Source organism: Bos indicus x Bos taurus, unplaced genomic scaffold (assembly GCF_003369695.1).
Source record: "Bos indicus x Bos taurus breed Angus x Brahman F1 hybrid unplaced genomic scaffold, Bos_hybrid_MaternalHap_v2.0 tig00011860_arrow_arrow_obj, whole genome shotgun sequence".
NCBI classification, from domain to species: Eukaryota; Metazoa; Chordata; class Mammalia; order Artiodactyla; family Bovidae; genus Bos; species Bos indicus x Bos taurus.
Window position 1 is genome coordinate 10,578 of NW_020867969.1, and position 25,620 is coordinate 36,197.

Sequence of the window (25,620 nt, forward strand, 5' to 3'; positions counted from 1 at the left end):
CCTCTTGTAGCATCTTGAATTCATGTTTAACAATTAAACCTTTTCATTACACAAAATGCTTATTATGGTAATAGGACAGAAATGAGGATTTTCATATATTTAGATGCTGTGAAATTTTTCTTTCTTCAGTAGTAGGTTTTTAAACTTGCTTGCTCTTTTGTGTAAGACAAAAAAAGAAAAAAATGTAGCTATTCTCCTTTAAAGAAAAAGGAGAATGAATCCTACTCCAATTAATGAATTAAATTATTTTGCCAAAGTCACGCTTTTAACTTACCTGATTCATTTGAGTAATTCATTTGTTAATTTTATCAGATTCAAGATTATAGAATTGTATCATCTCTTTTGGTGTCATAAAATGTTAGGGAATGCCACTTTAGGCGCTTTGAACAAATCATTTAACCTTTTTTTTATTTTAAAGCTGTTATTGGTAAACAGTGGGGCAAAGGTAGATAGTTATTTCTATACCCTCTAGCTATAAAATTTGATGGTTATTGAATGTGGAATTGGGAAGCATTACTTATATTCCAGAATTCCACACGAACACCTCCTCAGTTTCATTCTGCTCCTTGTGTTTTGGTAAACTTTGGTTCATACATTTCAGTGAACACCATCAGGGTTTTGCTATGTCCTGGATCCAAATGAAAAAAGAATTAGAAAAGGCAGTGGGGAAAGAATAGCTTTAGTGCAGAAAGAAGAAAGTTTCCTTTCTGTCTCTGAGGCACTAAGGTGTCACATCCTCTACATCTGACTGTTTAATGGAAAATCCAGGTGGTAAAGATCGAAGAGGACAGATGTTGTGTGTTTTTATTTCTCTATCTCTGCCAGTCAGATGGGGAAGACTGGATGTGAATAATTGTATCTTATTAAAAAAGCCTTTCTTGAAATTTTGGGAATTTTGTTTCTTTCCCTCAGAAAGAAGCACATTTTACAAAAATTTCACTGACTTGTAAGTGATAAAATTTATGTAAGCACAAATATATTTTTATCACTTAAAATCAGGGCAAATATTGAGTCAAATAATAAATTGAAAACAGAGTCTCTAGAATTAAGTAATAGCAATTATTCTTAGTGTCAAACTTTCATTAAAGGTTGAAGAAGAAAAGAAGCACAAAGATGCTGCTGATGAGAGTCGACTGATTCAGCAGAGAAAGAGTGGAGGAAATAACAAGCAGGCGTTTCCTGCTATGGAGAATAAAGGTTCTCATAGGTAAGCCTATATCAAAATTTAACAGTAGGTCATTTGTTATTTTCCTGTAAAATCATTTCTGACTTGAGCTAATGTTTGTGATTTACACATTTTATATTTCACTAGGGATATAGTTATTTTGAATACTCTTGTCCTTTAGCCTCAATACTAGAGTTCCTTTGTTAACATACCACCGTGTTACAGTATTAGAGTATTCTGGAGTTGACTGCATACTTGCCTTAACCAGTGTGTTGTAAAGTTAAATTTATGTCACTGATGAGCATCCTTTCATTTCAGTCTGAGGGCTTCTCTCAGCGTTTCTCATGAGGCGGGACTAGTGGTGATGAACTCCCTCAGGTTTGCTTTGTCTGGGAAAGTTTTTATTTCTCCTTCATTTCTGAAAGACACCTTTTCTGGAAAGAGTACTCTTGGTTGGCAGTTTTCTCCTAGCACTTTGAGTATGTCCATGGATGGAGCCAGATTGCTGTTGGTGGCGGGAGAGCCGATGAGGCACCTGCCTTTCACCCATGATGCTGATGTCACCCATGTGGGTGGTTTACAAGTAAACTGCCCCCGCCCTGCCTAAATTTGATTTCTTCTTTCATGGTGGATGTGCCACATGTCATTTTAAAAATCATCTAAATTAAAGTGTTACCTTTCTCTTTGAGGGTTTTTTTTTTTTTTTTTTTTCAATTTATTTGGCTGCGCTGGTTCTTTGCATCTGCAGTGCTTGGGCTTCCCATTGTGGTGGCTTCTCTTGGTGCTGAGTGTGGGCTCCAGGGTGCTGGCTTCAGGGGTTGTGGAGCACAGGATTCATTGCTCTGCAGCATGTGCTATCTTCCCTGACCAGGGATCGAACCTGTGCCCCCTGCATCAGCAGGCAGATTCCTAAGCACTGGAGTACAAGGGAAATTCCTAAATTAAACATTACTGTGTTTAAAAGCAAAACAAAAAAATATAGTGTAAATCTAATTATGACTCCCACGTCTAAGAGTCATGGTGTTTAGGCAGTGGACTCCAGGTTTTCAGTGTAGCCCTTGAGGTTCTTCCCAATGTCTTTCCAGAGCATCTCTCTACTTTCTTCCATGTATTTTGTACTTTTCCTTCCAGGTTCCTAGGAAACAACCTAGATGCCGTGTGCCTGATCTGTGTACTCACATTCTAATCTCCCCGTAGAAAGATTTCTCGGTTTTCTCTTCCTTTTGACCTCCTGTCTTCACTTCTTCTGCAAATCCTTCCTTATTTCACTTATCACTTTCATGTCAACTCTTACATATCATATTGTATCATAATTATATATCTCTGTTTGAAGGAAGAATTTGTTTTCTTGCATATGGTTGGTACTTCATAACTGTTTTTTTTTTTTTTTTAATTTTTAAACTTTACATAATTGTATTAGTTTTGCCAAATATTAAAATGAATCCACCACAGGTATACATGTGTTCCCCATCCTGAACCCTCCTCCCTCCTCCCTCCCCATACCATCCCTCTGGGTCGTCCCAGTGCACTAGCCCCAAGCATCCAGTATCGTGCATGGAACCTGGACTGGCAACTCGTTTCTTATATGATATTTTACATGTTTCAATGTCATTCTCCCAAATCTTCCCACCTTCTCCCTCTCCCACAGAGTCCATAAGACTGTTCGATACATCAGTGTCTCTTTTGCTGTCTCGTACACCGGGTTATTGTTACCATCTTTCTAAATTCCATATAAATGAAGCAACTGACAAACGACTAATCTCAAAAATATACAAGGAACTCCTACAGCTCAACTCCAGAAAAATAAATGACCCAATCAAAAAATGGGCCAAAGAACTAAATAGACATTTCTCCAAAGAAGACATACAGATGGCTAAACAAACACATGAAAAGATGCTCAACATCACTCATTATCAGAGAAATGCAAATCAAAACCACTATGAGGTACCATTTCACACCTGTCAGAATGGCTGTGATCCAAAAGTCTACAAATAATAAATGCTGGAGAGGGTGTGGAGAAAAGGGAACCCTCTTACACTGTTGGTGGGAATGCAAACTAGTACAGCCACTATGGAGAACAGTGTGGAGATTCCTTAAAAAACTGGAAATAGAACTTCCTTATGATCTAGCAATCCCACTGCTGGGCATACACACTGAGGAAACCAGAAGGGAAAGAGACACGTGTACCCCAATGTTCATCGCAGCACTGTTTATAATAGCCAGGACATGGAAGCAACCTAGATGTCCATCAGCAGATGAATGGATAAGAAAGCTGTGGTACATATACACAATGGAGTATTACTCAGCCATTAAAAAGAATACATTTGAATCAGTTCTAATGAGGTGGATGAAACTGGAGCCTATTATACAGAGTGAAGTAAGCCATAACTGTTTTGTGAATTAATCAATGACTTAATATGGGTAAGAGTTGGAATTTTACAAGAATTGGTTTTTTATTCTTTATTAGTCGAATTATTAGAAAACAATGGCTTTTTTTGGACTTTTTAAAGTAGCGATCCTGGTGTGCACAGAAAGGGAGTAAAGAAAAAGAACGATAACAAATGGACACCAGAAGAACGTGTGATTGCTCCAATATTTGAAAAGACCGATTCACTGACTGGTGGCCTGCTGCACGTGAATGATGATAGCATTTTAAGGGAAGTGGATCAAGATAATGGCAGGTAACATGGACAAATTCTTTATTTCTAGGGGAAGAAATATTAGCACTGAATACTTCTTCTGGAAATAGAGCAGCATAAATAGTATACAGGCCAAGAGAAGAGAATCCTCAACTCTGCTGGATGAACACTGCCGAAAGGTTAAGGAGAGGATTCGTGGCTTTGGCCAGAAGTCATTTCAGTAAATAGTCCACTTGGAAGCTGGACTGTAGTGAATACACCTAAACAGCTCTGTCGGGAATACTTACTGGGACAGGCAATGGAGACCTGGATGGTAACTGAAGAGGAATGTGGAGTTCAAAAGAGTTTCTTGTTTTATGTTAAGAGGGGAGCTTGTAGAGTGTGTATGCTCTTGGAAATGAGCCAGAGGAGGAAGTGTTTACTGAGTTTAATCTTATTTGCATTTCCAAATTAGAAAGCTTATTGATTGTATGACATTATCTTTAAACTATTACAATAAATTAATTATACATTATTATTATTATACATGATTATTATGTACATATGTACTTCTGTTCATATGTAGATTTTGGTAAGGCCTTGTTCATTGGCTCTGAAGCATAATATTCTTATGTAAATGAATATGTAGATGATTACTTAAGTTAATTCTATCATACATAGATTTTTAAAAATTATATAATCATGAATTTACAAATACTTAGGTTATACTGAATAGGATTTAATCATTCCTTGATGATTCGAGTTGATAGTATCATCGTGGGTAGCTATGATTTTGTAAGGTGCTCTGAAACATCACATCATATTAACTTCATAGTTGTTTATAGCTTCCAGGGAAAAGGGGAGGATTTTGTTTATTTTCAATAGAAACAATTAACAATCTTTTACAGTTTATTACTTTGGATGATAAAGATCTAAATGACAAAACCATGCTTCCTGTACTAAAAGTTTCATTAACACATATTATGTGCTCAATAAGTGTATGACAGATGCATAAAGAAACAGCAGAATGATTGAATGAATGTGTATTGATGAATTTCTTTACAAAAAACAAATCTTTATTGAAAGTAGATTTCCAATATTGCCTACATCTAAAGTCTTTTTGTTTTGTTAGAAATATGTTTTAAGATTCAGAATTATCATTTGTAGTTATAGCTAGACATGAAATAATAATATAGATTCATTTGGTATCATATTACTTAAAAAGACTTTTCAATATCACTTTCTCAGCATATTTTGGAACAGCTGTGTTCAGGCCAGATTTCCTGGCTTTGAATTCTGGGCTGTTGGTGAACTGCTGTGTGGTCTTGGGCAAGTTCCTCAGCCTTTCTTTGCTCCATTTCTTCCTAACTAAAGGATCTAATATATTACCTATCTGCCAGAATGATCGTGAGGATTAAAACGCCTTTAAGACATGTCAAATGCTTGTAATAATGCATAGCCGTTGCATAATAAGCCCTCAAAAAGCTAATATCATGGTGATAAAAATGGGTTTCTTTCATACAAGGACTTAGGGAATACTTCCGAAATAGGTTTTATTGTCATGAAAGTTAGTTCTTATTAAAAATGACAACTGTAAAAAACCCTGGTATACTGCTTCTATCACATAACGCAAGTAGTGTTAGGTTTTTCCTTTTCCTTTGATCTAAATTTAATGTTTTATTAATATTGCAGATGTATTTTCTTTGTCCTTTAATGCTACTCTTTTTTGTTGTTTCATCCTTTTATAGAAATTACTTATGAATGCAAATATGTTATATAAAAAACAAACATTTAGGTATTGTTTATATTTTCGAGTTATTAAATTTTAGCCTGAAAAGAATCATTTTTTTTTTTTAGGCCTGCAAGGAAAACAGCATATGAAAAGAAGGTATAGTAAAAAAAAAATATTAACTTTAAAATATATTATCCTCTAAAAAGTACTTTGTAAAAGGAATAGTGGCAAAATAGAAAATCTTCCTTTGCTGAAGACACATTTACTTTGAAAACATAATTTAGAAACTCTGTTGATAAAGTTATCCTGTTGATAAAAACCTGTTCTTTTAAGAAGTCTCTGCTTTTGCTTTGATGAAGATATTTATCACCTTTGTACACTTGGTATATTTTATACATATTTTGAGGACTTTGTGAACCCGTATTATTTATGTGTAGGTCAAAGAACAAATTAATTATGTGAATGACCTTGATAACCTAACTCAATCATCTGAAACTGCTTCTGAGGATGGCGACATGCTTTACTCTAAAAATTCTCTGTTTCCATCTGGCAGGTGGCTGAGGGTCGTGGACCCCCTCCCTCTGTGCCCGTCAGCCTTCCAGGCCACCTGCCCCATGAACAGCTCAGAGCTGGCTCCACTTTCCCAGCTGGGTTCTCCCTCACAGTAGAGTCCTCAAGGAAGGTGTGTTTAACTGGCATCCTCAAAAGGTACAGGAATTCATCCTGTGGATTTTTTCCAGCAGTTGGTAGAAACCAAACACTCTTGAAGTTGATTGTCCTTCATTCTGCAGAGCTCCCAAGTGGCATCTCAAAGCAGAGGAATTCACTCCCCCACCCAATGTCCCTCTAAAACACGGACTGGGTCCCATCCCTGAGGTCCTAGCAGCAGATCTCCCACAACGAAAAGCTCTCAGGAAGAGCTTGGGAAAGTAGTACTTGTAATTCAAATCCATTTGTCTACAGCAGTCAGGTAGGGACACACCATGGCCTCATCCAAGGAGAGGCCTTTAATATTTTCCATAGGAATTGATCTCAAAATTTTTGCGACTGTCTCGCAGAGCCGGGACCCTGATTGTGGTTTAGGCCAGGACTGTGTGTGCTCCACCGACGACTGCATTACCCGACCAAAAGTCCCTGTGCTCTGGAGTGAGCGTGTCAGTCACTCCATGCCCGTCATCACCTTCAGTGGCTAAATCAGAGTCTGTTCTTGGCTCCACTGTCATTTTTTTAACTAGTACCCTATCAACGGCCTTTTCATATCATTTGCAGTTTTTCAATTAATAAAAACAGACATTAGTTGTAAAATACTTTCGTACACTTTAAAAAGTTGTTTATTTAGAATAAACTTATAAAAGTCCCCCTCCCACCAAGGAAAAAAAGTAAAAAAACCTCTTGCTACTAACAGTAGCTGTTCTGGCATTTGGTAGTGATTTCCCTTCCTTGATAGATGATTATGTTAGTTTATCACTTCCACTAAAGGTAAGGAGGAAACTACAGGCAGTTCAGAGACCATACTTTGGAAGTCATTCTTGTACTTGAGAGAAAATGACCCTCTGCTCTGTGTAGTGTCCTGTGTCAGTGCAAGGAACTTCTGAAAACAGTGATAGATGTGCCATAGTGTACATTTAGTGATCATTGTTTATCATTGTATTTCCCCCATCTTACTATTTTAAACAGTATGAAGAGAGAATGAAAGTTATTGCAAAGAATCTCATGATTCTCTAAGAAGAGCTCTCTAAATTTTACCTTATTTACCATTAGTGTATATACCATGAATGAAATAGGAGGATTATTTTGTACTGATATGTTTGTACTAGAGAAGTAACTGTGGTTTGATGTAAGAGGACTAACAGAGTCAGAAGACCTGATGAAAAGCCTGCAGCTTACTTATATAGTTTTAACTTCTTCCTTTTCAGAATCATTACAGCTAATGAGTTAATTGATGTTTGTAGAAGTGCTTAGTATAGTTGTCAATAGGTATAAGCCTTACAATTGCCTATTAAAATGTTAGAAAAGTAGCATATTCTTAAGAAAATAATTTTTGTATGAAATTTAATCTATTTAAATATATATAGAGCTAAGGCTCTTACTTGAAGTAGCTGTATAGAAGGTATCAGATGCAGTGTTTTTAAAGGTAGCGAGTGGTGTTGTTATGGAATTATAATTGATTTACAATATTGTGTTAGTTTCAGGTATACAGCACAGTGATTCAGACATATATGTATATGTGTGTGTATATTATATAAATGGGGCTTCCCTGCTGGCTCAGACAGTAAAGAATCCACGTGCAATGCAAGAGACCTGGGTTTGATCCTTGGGTCAGGAAGATCCGCTGGAGGAGGAAATGGCAACCCACTCCAGTATTCTTGCCTGGAGAATCCCATGGACAGAGGAGCCTGGTGGGCTACAGTCCATGGGGTCGCAAAGAGTTGGACATGATGGACTAACACACACACATACACACACACACACACACACATATTCCTTTTCAGATTCTGCTTGTAGAATATTAAATGTAGTTCCTTATGTTGTACAGTAGATCCTTACTGGTTATTTTATGTACACTTGTCTATATATAAAATGGTATATGTTAAACCCAACCTCCTAATTTATCCCTTCCCCTGCCCACTTTCCCATATGGTGAGTAAGTTTGTTTCCTGTGTCCGTGGGTCTCTTTCTGTTATGTCATAAGTTCCTTTAGATTCCACATATAAGCAACATGACTTGTCTTTGTCTGACTTACTTCACTGAGTGTGGTCATGTCTAGGTCCATCTTTGTTGCTGCAAGTAGCATTATTTCATTCTTTTTATGGCTTCGTAGTTTTCCATTATATAAATATACCACATCAGATACAATTTTTAAGTGTAGTCAGATCTATAAATCTTTTAAGCTTTCTGTGTTTGTTGTAATTCAGAGAAAAGCCTTTCCAGTTCTGAGCTTCTTGAAAAGTCCCATGGGCTTTCTTTTACCTTTCATGGATTCATTGTCTTCAATTAAATTTTTGAACCTTTGGGAATTTCTGCTTGTATAAGGTCTGAGGTTTGTATCGAACCTCATTTTTTCCATTTGGAGATCCACTTGGTGCAGTCTTTTCAGTGTATAAACATACAGGTTAGTCTTGCATTTCAGAGGAAATGATGAAATGTCATTTTATTGAGTACTAACTAAAAGTCTCCTTTGTCTCACTTAGGTTTCTGATAGTGGGAGAAAAGCAAAAGGTCTGTTGCGTGAAAACCACATGCAGGATGAAATTGCCATGGCAAGACTAGGAATAGACACAGTGAACAATCAGAACCAGGAAAAAGAAAAGAAATGTTTTGAGGGTATTGAAATTGTAGAAGGAGAGAATGATTATCCTCAAGAGGCAATAAAATTGAACAAGGAAACGTTGACAAAGGCCATATTCCAGCATACTGGCCAGCTTAACGTTCCAATAGCTGAAAATACAATGCTAAACCCTGAGCTGGAAAATGCAAAACAAAGCAAACAAAGACTGGAAACAGAAGTGGAATCCTACCGTTTTAGACTGGCTCCTGCCACACATGATCATGATCAAGGTCAGACATCACAAAGAGACCTGGAACTTGCCTCCCAGAAAGCAAAAGATAAGAGGTTACGCTTGCAGGACCAAATGAAGTCCGATATGGCTAACCTGAAATGTGACAATGAGATGCTTTCCCAGGAACTTTCTAAAGTGAAAAATAAATTCAATCAGCTAAAAATCAAGCTGCATCAGACGACAGATGATCTCAGAGAAAAGACTTTGATGTTAGAACGTGTCCAGAGAGACTTACGCCAAGCACAGTGTCAAAAGCAGGTTATTGAACACATGTTCAATGAACAAGGCAAAGTGAATGAATACCTTGGAAAGCAGGAATCCTTAGAGCAAAGATTATCTCAACTCCAGAGTGAAAACACGTTGCTCCGACAGCAACTGGATGATGCACAAAACAGAGCCGACAGTAAAGAGAAGATAGTTATTAGCATCCGAGACCAGTTTCTGCAGACTTTGAGAAAACTTCAGGCTGAACGTGAGGAACAACGTCTGATGCTGGAGGAACGAAACACGGAGTTAATCATGTTATGGAAGCATGTAGAAGAGAGAATGCGTCAGTATGAAAATGAGAAAGCAGAAGGAGAAGTAAGTATCCAGAAGGAGAAATAATTCTCAGATTTCCTGAAAGAAAATTCAAAGTGATTCTTCATTCTGGCTAAATGTTGAATCTAGCTGAATATAAAAAATACACGGGCTGTGAATCTATGGTCTCTAAAACAGACTAAAAGCACACCTTGTATCCAGCAAATAAAAATTAGACCCAAGAGATGCTTCACTTTGAGTAGAGACATCGTGTCGCTTATAAAATGTCTAAGAGATTAAGTTCTGAATTTTTAATATAGATGGGTATTGGTAATTTACTATTCAGATAATAATTTTAATCTCTATGTAACCACATGCCAGTATCATGATGAAGCAGATAAAAGAAACGCTCAAACCTAAACTGAATATTTTGAAATTAAGCTTCAGTTACATGGATTACCGTGACAGTCAATTCCAGGTTTCCCAGATGCTATTACTTATATATCGTACTTTGGCTTCAGTAGCTTGTCATACCTTTTTGTCATACGTGTTGGTGTAATTTTAGTTTTATTCATGTAAATTTGAATTAACTTGGAAAACATTTCAGGCTTGAATCATTTATTCTTATGCCTCTCAACTCTTTAAAGAGTTGTCATGAAATTGAGAATTCATTGACAAGTCATTTAAATATACTTGTCATTAAATCATAATTTGGGACTCAGGTGGTGAGCTTTAACCAAGCTCTTCTTGATTTAAACTTCCCACTGCTATTTATGCTATTTACTTAGAACATTTTTACAAACAATTTGCTCCTAATTCTCATTTTAAGGATCAATTACTGTCATTTGAATACCAGTTTGCCCAATAAAAATGGAGGGTGGCAGGATTCGTGAGCAGCAGGAATGGAGTGAGTCAGGGAGAGGGTTGTAGGGGCCGCGGTCTGGAGGCAGGTGGAGGCCAGGTTATCGAGGCTCCTTGAAGGCATGGGAGCAACCTCATTTTTTAAAATTTCATTATTCTTTTATATTGGAATATAGTTGATTTACAATTTTGCGTTAGTTTCAGATGTGCAGCAAGTTGATTCAGGTATAGGTATACATATATCCATTCTTTTTCAGATCCTTTCCCAAGTAGATGCCTGCAGAATATTATGGTTAGCCAAGGGTAAAGGTGGGGAGGAGGGATAAATTAGGAGTTGGGGATTAACACAGACACACGACTAGATATAAAAGAGATAAGCAGCAAGGGAATGGCCTCATTTTCCTTCTGAGGAAGGAATCTATTGGAAAGATCTGAGCACTGGATTGAATATGTGAAGATCTCTGATGTTAATCGAAGCCTCTAATAAAGAAAGAGGAAAAATGTTTCCACAGTGTGGAATTTTCCACCGCTTGTCCCACCTACACACCTGTTTCATTCTGGACGTGAGGTGGTGAAGCTCTGCAGATTTATCGGGAGGGGCAGGGTGTGGACAGTGGGGCTGCCTCCTTCGTCTGAGGAACTTAACATCAGGAAGGCCGGTGGGGAGCCCTTCTGGGTCTGTAACCACATTCAGGGAGGAGAAAAGAAGGTGAGTTGCTGTCCATGGTGATAGTTTTCAAAGTACATGTGTTGGAGTCATCTATTACTAACATAGTGTAATAGTAAAGTGATTTGATAAACTCAGTAACAAAGCATCTTATTAGGCAGTTGTGAGACACCTTCAACAAGAACTGACTGACACCTTCAACAAGCGGTCTGAGTTGGCGGAATCCCTGGACGTCATGTCATATCACTGTGCCAAGTTAGAAGTTGAGGCACAGGATTTAAAGAGCAACTTACATCAACTCACAAGTCAGGTATGTGTGAAATTGAATGTGTCGACAGTTAATACGTAGGATAAAGTGTTTTAGGACGCTCATTTTCATGGACAGCTTTCTTTTTTATTTTCATTACTAGTCATTTACTGTAATTTTATTAATCTTTAAGTGCACTCGTTTCTTAAACTCTGACTTTCATTCTGCCATTTGCATTATATATATATATATATTTCGTATATTTATACCCTTAGGAAAATGGAGAATTGTGCATCATTCTTCACACAGGTTGAGAGACTTCTTTTTCTATTGAACAATATTTTATTTCTTGATCCCTGTATTACCATGATGAGGCAAGCCAGATAAAATCAGAGGATAGTGTTTAATGGAATGTTCCAGAGAATTATTATTTCTCATCTTCACTTTTGTGAATGGCTATGGAGTTCTGTATATATTTATTTTGTGCATTTCAGAATAACTTGTGCAGAAAGTGTATTATACAAACCAGATGAAGTTAGGCACTGCCTTCTTTTCTTTTCATTTAAGATACATTGTAAAAGCATGGAGTCACTCAGATGGAGTATAACACGTACATCGAAAATAGAGAATTAAGCACATTATCTAGATAGTGCCTTTGGAGTTTTAAAAAGCTATTGAGATATAATTCACATATCATATAATTCACCCATTCCAAGTGTGTAGATCAGTATCTCTTAGTCTAGAGAGGTGTCACCTGTGACCACAGTCAATTTTAGAGCATTTCCATCAGCCCCCCAAAGAAACCCTGCATCCCTTAGCTACCTCCCAAGGCCCCTCCATCTCCCTCAGCCCCAGGCAACCCCCAGTCTAATATCCGTCTCGGGAGACATGCCTCTTCTGGGTGTTTTACATAAATGGAATCATGCAGTATGCTCCTTTGGGATTAGCTTTTCTCATTTGACCTCATGTTTTTGCGGTTCATCCATGGTATAGCACGTATCAGTTCTTCCATTTCTGTTGACTGTCAAACAATAAACAGTATGTGGCTATATTTATCCATTCATAAGTTGATGGAGATTTGGGTTGTTTCCACTTTGCAACTCTTAATAATGCTGCTGTGAACATTGGTTTATACATTTCTGGATGGACATGTTTTTATTTTCCTGTGGTTGGATTTTATCCTGAGTTAACTGGCTGATTTCACCTCTTCTTGGCCTTTGCTCAGACTGTGCTTTCTGTCTTTACAGTTTGTTTTCTCTTGGGTAGTCCTCCATTTATTCAGACCTGGCTCCCAGTCTCTCCTCCTCCATGGAGCTTTCCTGACTCTCATCGAGCCTTTTCTCTTCAGCCCTGTTATGTAGTCTGTGAAGAACAATTTAGCCCTTAATTTTGCATTGTTGTCATTTTTTTCATGAGGGAGAATCTTATCTAGGTATACCTTGTTCTAACAGGGAGTATTTATGGATATGCACAGCACTTGTCTTGCATAAATGGGAAACAGTTTAGTTTAACAACTGTTAGGACACAACTAAGTACTTCATCCCATGCCAGTTATTTTTTCTTGAAGATGTTTGTATAGTAAAACTTTTATTAAAATGTATTTAAGCAACTCAATGTAAAATTGAAAGCGCTTAATCTAATAGAGGAGAATTGTTCAATTAAATGCTCATCTTTCTCTCTGACTCTGGGAGAAAAGTGTAAATTTGCCTTCCTTCATTATGTAGGCAGAAGTGGGATTTACAGATTTCTAGCCTTTCACCAACTGTAAAGTTCTGGGAATAGCTTCTCTGATATCCGTACCTCGTAACCTTGTCTCACCGGAGTACTGGCTAGACATTAACAGTTGTGAGAATGAATTGACTCAGAACTTTGATTTAGCAGCAGAGTTATATTTCCATGGCAGTGACTTCATCCTTCCTCTGAGGGTCGTGTAATGTTCTGTACCACTCCATCCAGGAGGTGCTATTTGCATATTAACCGGTGGTCATTGTCCACTGAGTAGTACAGAGAGGAAGGAAGTTGCAAATTACTGTAAGTGGAGAAAAGTACTAGAGTACTAGTTTGTTAGTGGAGTCAGTGAACATTTTTGAAGTCTGAACGTGTGTGTTCTGGGCCTCATGCTCCCCCTTACTGCCCCTTGCAACGGTATGGAGAGTGAGTTCACTGTGATTGTGTAGAAGACCATTTTCGTTGGCATGCCCTCTGTCTGAAGTATCAGATTGTTTTGCAGATAAAATACAGCAACCGTAATAACGCCAATTACAAAGAGCTCTTAGTATCTGCCACGTCCTCTTCTAAATACATTATGTATGCTGCTGCTGCTAAGTCGCTTCAGTCCTGTCCGACTCTGTGCGACCCCATAGACAGCAGCCCACTAGGCTCCTCTGTCCCTGGGATTCTCCAGGCAAGAATACTGGAGTGGGTTGCCATTTCCTTCTCCAATGCATGAAAGTGAAAAGTGAAAGTGAAGTCACTCAGTCGTGCCCGACTCTTAGCGACCCCATGGACTGGAGCCTACCAGGCTCCTCCGTCCATGGGATTTTCCAGACAAGAGTACTGGAGTGGGATGCCATTGCCTTCTCTGACATTATGTATAGTCCCCAATTTAATCTTCCCAGCATCCCACTGACGTTGATGCTACCATTATCCCCATTTTATGGATGGAGAAACTGAGATACAGTAAGGTTAAGTAATTTGCCCCAGGACTCACAGCTCAGAACTGATGGAATTCGAACACAGGCCCATGGATTCTGGCTCCTATGTACCTACTGCCTCTCACACTAGTCCCTGAAGCATCTGGTTGTCACCAACAGTAGCGCTAGCTCTCAGAATCACTGGAAGAGCTGTGGTCATTCACAAATGTGGATGTTTAAAGTGATGGCTGATGTGGCGCTTAGAATAAAAAAAAATATATATATATATATATATATATGTTTATCATCAGGTAATTTTCTGTCTTTCCCCATTTGGCCAGTTTATAAATTTGTGTACTTATTTGAGAAAATCTAATTTAAAGCATGAATGATTTTGTGTCTGAGTGCTAAAGGGGAGGTCAGTAATGTACAAAGGGCAGACAGTAAATATTTTCATTTTTTGGACTGTAAGGTATCTATGGTAACAACTCAACTCTGCTGTATGGCAGGAAAGCAGCTGTAAACAATATGCAGATGAAAGAGACAGAAACTGACATTGGCAGATTCACTAGGTCATTAGTAATTAAAACAGTTGTTTTTTTCCCTTTTTTTTTTTTTTTTCTTTCTTTTTAGGTGCAAGAAACACAGGATATATGTACAAAGGTCGTGAAATGTGCTGAAAAAACACAGGATCACATCCAAAAGTATGATTTAAAGCAGCACAGAAAATAACTTAAATATAAAGCAGATAAACAGTATAATATGATAATTAGATCAGTAATGATAATAAAAAACATCATTGTGAAGCTGGGTAACATTTCAGCTTTGAGGTGTTTTGAGATGCATAATTTTCCCCCATTATTTTCATATTTTGCACATTATCCACAAGTGAAAGGTGAAAGTGTTAGTCACTGAGTCGTGTCCGACTCTTTACAACTCCATGGATATAGCCCACCAGGCTCCTCTGTCCATGGAGTTCTCCAGGCAAGAATCCTGGAGTGGGTTGCCATTTCCTTGTCCAAGGGATCTTCCTGACTCGGGGATCGAACCTGGGGCTCCTGCATTGTCGGCAGATTCTTTACCGTCTGAGCCACCAGGGAAGCCAATTATCCACAAAACACAACTAGAAAAACAGTGCGGTTGCCAGATCATTTACTTTTCAAAATTCTAACAACCTATGTAATGGAACCTGCAGATGTTTGTTCAGAAACAGTGTGGTATTTTAAAAATACCTTTTAAAAGTCCCCGTGAAGGACTGCCGTGACAGTCCACTGGTTAAAACTATGCCTTCCATTGCAGAGGGTTTGATCCCTGTTTGGGGAGCTAAGATCCATGTGCCTCCCAGCCAAAAAACCAAAACATAAAACAGAAGCAATATGGCAGTAAATCAATAAAGACTTTAAAAATGGTCCACATTCAAAAAAATCTTTAAACAAAAAACCTTATGTGTGAGAATCATTGTTTTAAAATCTGCATTTTAGGCTTGAAATGGAAAATACCGAGTTACAAACTACAGTCAAAAAGCAAGCGGACAGAATCAAACAGCTTCAGGAAAACCTGTTAGGCATAAGATCGGTAAGTCAACCTCTTAATCTCTGTCATACTGATGAGGAAGAGTTTTAACGTTTTAATAGTAATACATAAGAATATTTTGGACAATGTGAAAAGTCTCATTGATTAAAAAGTTTATGGTATTTTTACTGATACTACTTGCTACTAATAGCATAATTACTCTTTAGAGAAGAAATGGACTGAATTCATAAAATTAATGATTTTTGTAGTAAGATTTTAATTTAAAAGATTGTGACAGTCCAGTCCAAAAGCAATATTTTCTATAGAAAATATTTTGTGTGTTCATTCCTCTGTCAATGAAATCAGGGTTTTTCCACTTTCTGGCTATTATTAATAATGCTGCCTGGAACATTGGTACACAAACATCTGTTAGAGTCTAGAAATTTGAGTAATGATTTGATTGAGAATTCTGAGTATCTCTTGTAATCCTAACCCTTCTGTGAGATTTTTGAGAATGAATCATTTTTAATATTGTAACCTATTCTCTTCACCAGGAATGAATACTATGTCTGTATAGACAGTATTTCTGAAAGAATGCATTTTTCCTTTGTTGGATTTTTTTTTTAAAGAGCTGGGGTATGCATGGGGATTTTTCAAAGATTACTTTAGTAAGATGATATTTACCCTGGAATATCTTGAACCACTGATGAAAATTATTTTAGAGCATCTTTAGAAAGTAAAATGTAAATATAGCCACACTTTAAAAAAATTTCACTAGCATTTAGTATTTTATGTGTCAGTTCAGTTGCTCAGTCGTGTCCGACTCTGTGACCCCATGGACTGCAGCACACCAGGCTTCTCTGTCCATCACCAACTCCCAGAGCTTGCTCAAACTCATGTACATCGAGTTGGTGATGCCATCCAACCATTTAACCTGTCGTCCGCTTCTCTTCCTGCCTTCAATCACGCCCAGCATCAGGGTCTTGCGCAATGTCTCAATTCTTCACATTGGAGCTACAGCTTCAGCATCAGTCCTTCCAGTGAATATTCAGGACTGATTTCCTTTACGATTGACTGGTTTGATCTCCTTGCAGTCCAAGGGCCTCTCAAGAGTCTTCTCCAACACCACAATTGAAAAGAATGAATGCTTTGGTGCTCAGCTTTCTTGATGGTCCAAATTTCACGTGCATCCGTGACTACTGGAAAAACCATAGCTTTGACTAGACAGACCTTTGTCGGCAAAGTAATGTCTTTTTAACATGCTGTCTAGGTTGATCATAGCTTTTCTCCCAAGGAGTGAGGGTCTTTTAGTTTCATGACAGCAGTCACCATCTGCAGTGATTTTGGGCCCAAGAAAATAAAATCTGTCACTGTTTTCATTGTTTCCCCATCTCTATGCCATGAAGTGATGGGATTGGATGCCATGATCTTCGTTTTTTGAATGCTGAGTTTTAAGCCAGATTTTTCACTTTCCTCTTTGCCTTTCATCAAGAAGCTCTTTAGGTCCTCTTTGCTTTCTGCCATAAGGGTGGTGTCATCTGCATATCTGAGGTTATTTATATTACTCCCAGATATCTTGATTCCAGCTTGTACTTCCTCCAGCCTGGCATTTCGCATGATGTACTCTGCATAGAAGTTAAATAAGCAGGTGACAATATACAGCCTTGATGCATTTTTTCCCAATTTGGAACCAGTCCATTGTCCCATGTTTGATTCTAACTGTTGCTTCTTGAGCTACATACAGGTTTCTGAGGAAGCAGGTAAGGTGGTCTGGCATTCCCATCTCTTGAAGAATTTCCACAGTTTGTTATGATCCACAAAGTCAAAGGCTTTGACAGTCAATAAATCAGAAGTAGATGTTTTTCTGTAATTCTCTTGCTTTGTCTATGATTCAACAGATGGATGTTGGCAATTTGGTCTCTAGTTCCTCTGCCTTTTCTAAATCCAACTTGTGCATCTGGAAGTTCTCATTTCACGTACTGTTGAAGCCTCACTGGAAGAATTTTGAGCATTACTTTACTAGCATGTGAGATGAGTGCAGGTGTGCAATTGGTTGAACATTCTTTGGCATTGCTTTTGAGACTGGAATGAAAACTGACCTTTTCCAGTCCTGTGTCCACGGCTGAATTTTCCACATTTGCTGGCGTATTGAGTGCACCACTTTCAAAGCATCATCTATAGGATTTGAAATAACTCAATTGGAATTCCATCACCTCCACTAGCTTTATTTGTAGTGACACTTCCTAAGGCCCACTTGACTTTGCAATCCAGGATGTCTGGCTCTAGGTAAGTGATCACACTGTTACGGTTATCTGAGTCATGGAGATCTTTTTTGTATAGTCCTTCTGTGTATTCTTGCCACCTCTTCTTAATATCTTCTGCTTCCGTTAGGTCCAACAATTGCTGTCCTTTAATGTGCTCATCTTTGCGTGAAATGTTCCTTGGTATCTCAAATTCTCTTGAATAGATCTCTAGTCTTTCCCATTCTATTGTTTCTCTTTATTTCTTTGCCTTGATCACTGAGGAAGGCTTTCTTATCTCTCCTTGCTATTCTTTGGAACTCTGCATTCAGATGATTGTATCTTTTCTTTTCTCCTTTGCCTTTAGCTTCTCTTCTTTTCTTAGCTATGTGTAAGTCCTCCTCAGACAACCATTTTGCCTTTCTGCATTTCTTTTTCTTGGGGATGGTCTTGATCACTGCCTCCTGTACAATGTCACAAACCTCCATCCACAGTTCTTCAGGCACTGTCTATCAGATCTAATCCCTTGAATCTGTTTGTCACTTCCACTATATAATCATAAGGGATTTGATTAAGGTCATACCTGAGTGGTCTAGTGATTTTCTGTACTTTGTTCAATTTAAGTCTGAATTTGGCAATAAGGAGCTCATGATCTGAGCCAGTCAGCTCCTGGTCTTTTTTTTTTTTTTTTTTTTTTTTTTTTGCTGATTGTATAGAGCTTCTCCATCTTTGGCTGCAAAGAATATAATCAGTCAGACTTTGGTATTGACCACTTGGTGATGTCCATGTGTAGAGTCGTCTCTTGTGTTGTTGGAAGAGGGTGTTTTGGTATGACCAGTGCAGACTCTTGGAGGGCACAAAGAAAGCCTTGTGTGCACCAGGAGCCAGGAGAAAGGAGCAGTGTCCCCACAAGAGACTGAGCCAGACTTGCCTGTGAGTGTCCAGGTGTCTCCTGCAGAGGGGTGGGTTGACAGTGGCCTGCTGGGGGTCAGGGGCACTGAATACAGCAGTGCATGAACAAGTCCTTTTGAAAGAGGTGGCCATTACTGTCATTACCCCTACCATAGTTTGACCTCAGGCCAAACAACAGGGAGAGAACACAGGCCCACTCATCAACAAAAACTTGGATGAAAGATTTCCTGAGCATGGCCCTGCCCATCAGAATAAGACCCCACAGTCAGTCTCTCCCATCAGGAAACTTCTATAGGCCTCTATCCTTATCCCTCAGAGGGCAGACAGAATGAGAACCACAATCACAGAATACTAACCAAACTGACCACATGGATCACAACCTTGTCTAACTCAATGAAACAACGAGCCATGCCATGTCGGGCCACCCAAGGTGGAAGGGTCGTTCTGGAGCACTCTGACACAACGTGGTCTGCTGGAGAAGGGCATTGCAAACCACTTGAGTATTATTGCCTTGAGAACCCCATGAACAGTATGAAAAGGCAAAAAAATAGGATACTGAAAGATGAACTCCCCAGGTTGATAGGTGCTCAATATGCTACTAGAGATCAGTGGAGAAATAACTCCAGAAAGAATGAAGAGAGGGAGCCAAAACGAAAACAACGCCCAGTTTTGGATGTGACTGGTGATGGAAGTAGAGTCCGAAGCTGTAAAGAACATTTCTGCATGGGAACCTGGAATGTTACGTCTATGAACCAGGGTACATTGGAAGTTGTCAAACAGGAGATGGCAAGAGTGAACATTGACATTTTAGGAAAACTTCTCAAGCAGAGTTGGAAAAATATAAGAAACTCTACGTAGAAGAACTAAAAGTTAGAAAGTCATTGGAAAATAAGCTAGGCATGTAAGTCAAAACACAGAATCACAAAATAAATTTAGTTCGTTAATTTGTCTCTAAAGCCTAATTTTTCTGGAGCCAGGTTTCTGAGATGAGTAGGAAGTGAAAGCTAACTAGATAGTCACTGCCAAAGGGGCCCTAAGTCAAACTAGTGATACTATATCCTTGTAAGTTTTCCTACACTATGTAAAATCATGGTTGTGAAATCGGGGGAAATGAACATGGGGGTGACTGGCAGGATAATTCACAGAGTGCCTAAAAATAACATGGTGACCTGACTCAGGGCGGGTGTGGAAGATGCAAAGGGCAGATCGCAGCACCTCCAGTGCCTAGTCCAGGTTTCCCTACTATCTGAAAGCAGAGCATTCCTAGGAAGCCTTTCATAAGCCAAAACATCATAAACCAAAGAAGCAGGGACCCGAGGACACGTTCTGCTCGTAGATGCATAAAATGAATATGCACGAGTAAAGCACAGGTGCTCCCACACAAGGTTCAGGGGTGTGGCGACTTGACGCTGAGAGGTGGGGTGTCACTCCCGGGGAAGGAGCTCGGTGGGGCCGGTCTCCCTGCTTGTGGAACAGGATGCCTCTCACTGTAAAAACATGCACTGAACATCGTTTCAGCTTTTTGCCTTTTTAAATGAAACCAAAAATCCTCTTCAGATTTTTTTTATTATTATGAAAAACAGGTGCCTATGTAGGCCCTTCGTAGAAGTGAAGTAACATAAAATGAACTTTGGAAAAGCAGGGGATGCTTGAAATTGTTTCTGGGGCTGTTTTAGCCCTTTTCAGTCTCTCCCAATGACTTTCTCATCCTGCCCTTGAGATTGTGGCTCTAGGTGATTCCTCAGAGCCAAATGCTTAATATTTCTGAGGTCATGAGTGAAACATTTATACTAGGGTGGTGAAAGAAAATACTTGAACGTGGCTTTGAGGGATGGGGTGTTTCTTCATCCCTGGACTCTTTCCTGGAGGCAGGTGTGTCCCAGAGGGCAGCAGATATCACTGTGAGGCCACCTCCCTTTCTCTCTGACGCCCTTTCTCTCCTCTCCCAACTGTGACTTGTTAGTTGAGGAGCCCCAGACACACGTGTACTTCTTTAAAACATGTTTACAACTATCATTGTTTACAGGAGGTCTGCTCTGTGCTTTCAGTGTTCAGTTTAGTGGGACATTCCATTTACTATATGGCAACTTAAAAAATGCAAATCATTTAGGGAATCGTGCTGTAAAGAGCAATATTGCACAGGAACCTGGAATGTTAGGTCCATGAATCAAGGCAAATTGGAAGTGGTCAAACAGGAGATGGCAAGAGTGAACATCGACATTCTAGGAATCAGAGAACTGAAATGGACTGGAATGGGTGAATTTAACTCAGATGACCACTATATCCACTACTGTGGGCAGGAATCCCTTAGAAGAAATGGAGTAGCCATCATGGTCAACTAAAGAGTCCGAAATGCAGTACTTGGATGCAATCTCAAAAACAACAGAATGATCTCTGTTCGTTTCCAAGGCAAACCATTCAATATCACAGTAACCCAAATCTGTGCCCCAACCAGTAATGCTGAAGAAGCTGAACAGTTCTATGAAGACCTACAAGACCTTTTAGAACTAACACCCAAAAAAGATGTCCTTTTCATTTTAGGGGATGCAAAAAGAAGGAAGTCAAGAAACACCTGGAGTAACAGGCAAATTTGGCCTTGGAATACGGAACGAAGCAGGGCAAAGACTAACAAGAGTTTTTCCAAGAGAACGCACTGGTCATAACACCCTCTTCCAACAATACAAGAGAAGACTCTACACATGGACATCACCAGATGGTCAACACCGAAATCAGATTGATTATATTCTTTGCAGCCAAAGACGGAGAAGCTCTGTACAGTCAGCAAAAACAAGACCAGGAGCTGACTGTAGCTCAGACCATGAACTCCTTATTGCCAAATTCAGACTTAAATTGAAGAAAGTAGGGAAAACCACCTGACCATTCAAGTATGACCTAAATCAAATCCCTTATGATTATACAGTGGAAGTGAGAAATAGATTTAAGGGACTAGATCTGATGGACAGAGTGCCTGATGAACTATGCACGGAGGTTCGTGACACTGTACAGGAGACAGGGATCAAGACCATCCCCATCGAAAAGAAATGGAAAAAAGCAAAATAGCTGTCTGGGGAGGCCTTACAAATAGCTGTGAAAAGAAGAGAAGTGAAAAGCAAAGGAGAAAAGGAAAGATATAAGCATCTGAATGCAGAGTTCCAAAGAATAGCAAGAAGAGATAAGAAAGCCTTCCTCAGCGATCAATGCAAAGAAATAGAGGAAAACAACAGAATGGGAAAGACTAGAGATCTCTTCAAGAAAATTAGAGATACCAAGGGAACATTTCATGCAAAGATGGTCACAACAAAGGACAGACACATATGGACCTAACAGAAGCAGAAGATATTAAGAAGAGGTGGTAAGAATACAGGGAAGAACTGTACAAAAAAGATCTTCACGACCCAGATAATCACGATAGTGTGATCACTCACCTAGAGCCAGACCTCCTGGAATGTGAAGTCAAGTGGGCCTTAGAAAGCGTCACTACGAACAAAGCTAGTGGAGGTGATGGAATTCCAATTGAGCTATTGCAAATCCTGAAAGATGATGCTGTGAAAGTGCTGCACTCAATGTGCCAGCAAATTTGGAAAACTCAGTAGTGGCCACAGGGCTGAAAAGATCAGTTTTCATTCCAATCCCAAAGAAAGGCAATGCAAGGAATGCTCAAACTACCGCACAATTGCACTCATCTCACACGCTAGTAAAGTAATGCTCAAAATTCTCCAAGCCAGGCTTCAGCAATATGTGAACTGTGAACTTCCAGATGTTCAAGCTGGTTTTAGAAAAGGCAGAGGAACCAGAGGTCAAATTACCAACATATGCTGGATCATGGAAAAAGGAAGAGAGTTCCAAAAAAATATCTGCTTTATTGACTATGCCAAAGCCTTTGACTGTGTGGATCACAATAAACTGTGGAAAATTCTGAAAGGATTTAGAATAGGATGGGAATACCAGACCACCTGACCTGCCTCTTGAGAAACCTGTATGCAGGTCAGGAAGCAACAGTTAGAACTGGACATGAAAAAACAGACTGGTTCCAAATAGGAAAAGGAGTACGTCAAGGCTGTATATTGTTGAGATAGAGACAAAAGTGAGCTTCATTTAAAATTTTTTCATGTTTGCTTTAACTACAAATTTAGAAACATTCTACAATTGCTCAGAAAAATATTTCTTGTAAATCTCCTTGCTTCTCATGAGGAGGGTAGGAGTATAAGTCCTCCCCTTGAAACTTCAGGCTGAGGAAATGAAGTTCAACTGTAATTTCTGACCAGATTTATAGTTGAGATTACACTCATACTTTTTGTATATAGCAATTAACGATGAGAGCTCGGATGTGTTTTAAATTTTGTCCTAAATAACTCAAAATGTGGATAATTCATTGTGCTGACTCATTTTAATAAACCAGGTTTTATCAGGAAGAAACGAACATCCTTTTAAAACTAATCTCTCCAGTTTTGGCCTGCTTGATTCAACTAAAGATTTTCAAGTTTCCTGTCCTGTGTTTAAAAAATATCTATGCTTTATAAATTAACTATATCGACTGCTACAAATAGGAGTTTGATATTGATTTATTTTTGTTCACACATTTAAGACATATAATTTAAAACATTTATTAAATGCCACAAGCATTACTGAACTATGTAACAAGGTTTTACATATTCATTTTCTCTATGTTATAGTTAAAAATCTATATGTGTTTTCTTAATCTGAGGAAGTAGCTGGCATAGGACTCTAGACTCTTTTGTAGAATTGTAACTTTGACTACATCAATGACTCTCGTACCTTAAAAACAACATTTCTTTTAAAAAAAAACCTTCTTCACAGAACCATATTATATAAAAGAGACAAGTATAGAGTCATTTAGCTAAAGGAGTGGCCAGAGACCGTGCAGCTGTGACTTCTCTGTTCCTCAACCCTTCAGTGACCCCCATGGGACCTTCCCCTTTTATGGGACATAGTTCAGAAACTAACACTTGTGAGAGAATCCTTCTCGCTAAACACCTTTAGAATTAAAACTTGCCGGTACATTGTTTTCTTGTGTATAGTTTTCTCACCTTTCTATGTTTCGCTAAATGGAAAAGTTTAAAGAAAACTGCAGATGTGTTCTTCTTATTAATATTTGACTTCAAACTCCTTCATTTGAACATGATCCTCACCTAGAAATCAAAATAAAGGTCTCGGAAGTACATATTTAGGGCAGGAGCTGTTAAGGGAGAAGATGGTGATCTTGTGCATCTTTACCAGGATTATGAGTCATTCCCTAATTCTCTGAAATTATGTGTACTCAATAAACTGGTATTTATTATACTTTTTATCAGATTAATCTAAATAGCATTCCATATATATGTTCTCTGTTATCTAAAAGCAGAATAAGTAGGAATTCATTTTCTTTTATTTATGGGATTATTTTTCTACCTAAGTAATCTTCAAGTTAGGTCTAGTCTCAATGTATTATTTAAATGTCACATGTAGGAAATTATATGTCATTCCTATGATAATATCTCTTGTTTAACTTAAACATAATATTTGACTTATTTCAGATGCAGCAGGAGTTGGCAGGAGTATAACTAGAGAACTAGAAGAAGGTATGTTGCCAAAACGTATGAGTTAAACTTAGACATTGATTTCTGAAATACATGGTAAACAGTCAGTGGCGTCTCTTTCCATTGTTTGGATAACAGTTGCTATCTTAAATATTTTTTCTTACATATAGCTAATGAAAAATGTGAGCATGAGCAGTCATAGTGAAAATTCCTTCTTCCTCATTTATTCACCATGTTCCATTGCTTGAAAAACAAGCCCAAAAGGTCTAGGTATTTCTTTTATTTCTGCTATTTCCTTCTTCTGCTGCCTCCATCCCTGTGGAACTATCCGCCTACACCCTGACACTATTCTCAGAATACGTGGAGTTCATCAGCGTCTCAAGTGTCTGACAGTGGTTATGGTTAGGAACCCAGGCTGAAGCAGTCATGTTTGTGTAGCTGTCACTTGGTGGTGACTTTAAAACTCCTCTGTCGCTGACTTTGTCACCAGTTTATCTTTCACGCTCAGGAAAAGCTCCAAACACCCACCTCAATTTGGGTCCTGCCAAAGTAGTTGCCCTTATCTCTCTACCACCCTCCTCTGCCCCTCAACTCTGCATCTAACCAGCCAGACTGTGTAGGATCCCACAGGTGTGCTTCCTCACCTCCGGTCTTTGTACATGTTTCTCCCCTCTACCTCTTGTACTTTCTCCTGTCCTTCAGATAGCTACTTACATATCACCTCCACCAAAAAGCTGGCAGTACTGACACAAGGCTGGCTGTCCCTTTTGAGTGCTCCTTGTGCCATCTTTTATATCTGTCTTAGTATTTATGACTTTGTATGGAAATCTGCTGTTCATGTATTTTTCCAGTTTAGGGCATATCATTTTTCAGGGTGGACTGGGGCACCTTCATCTTGTAATTCCAGTGCTTGTCACAGCACCTCTGCACGTAGTTATCGAGTAAATGAATGAAGAATGAGAAAACCAGAAGCCCTGATACTCAGCCACACGTGCGACCATGAGCGGATTATATAATTGTAATCTTGTTTTTTGTGTTGTGTCATCTATAGATATATTTCATTCTTCGGAACACTTGGAAAGGTCTCAGTTTTTTGTTTATTTTTTTCTTAACTAATACTTAGTTAACTCAAGTATTTTAGGTAAAGAATATAATTCTTTCCTTTTCTTTCCAGTTGATGCTGAATTTGCATCTAATTCCTTTAGAGTGTCTCCTTGAGGATCTACAGATGGGTCAAATGTATATGAGGACCTACTATGGAAAACATCACAAGAATATGTACAGACTTTGAAGAAAAAAGATGATTTGAATGATGAATAGTAAAAGTTTCCCTACGGGACTGTTTACATGAAGTTTTCATTGTTTCCCATTAAACCTGATGAGAAATTCTTTATTAAAGGAAAATATTTTCATATTA

The 25,620-nt window shown here is 38.6% G+C and overlaps 1 protein-coding gene across 1 annotated transcript; it reads left to right on the forward strand.

Annotated features, from left to right (window-relative positions):
* Positions 1-1,056: 1,056 nt before the first annotated feature.
* LOC113889364 (ankyrin repeat domain-containing protein 26-like) lies at positions 1,057-25,620 on the forward strand (the record flags this gene model as incomplete). Its single annotated transcript, XM_027536041.1, has 10 exons — positions 1,057-1,207; positions 3,676-3,846; positions 5,641-5,671; positions 6,069-6,197; positions 8,707-9,657; positions 11,280-11,432; positions 14,636-14,706; positions 15,484-15,577; positions 24,201-24,245; positions 25,378-25,620. Coding segments are annotated over 9 exons (1,778 nt in total), but the record flags the coding sequence as incomplete, so codon positions are not given.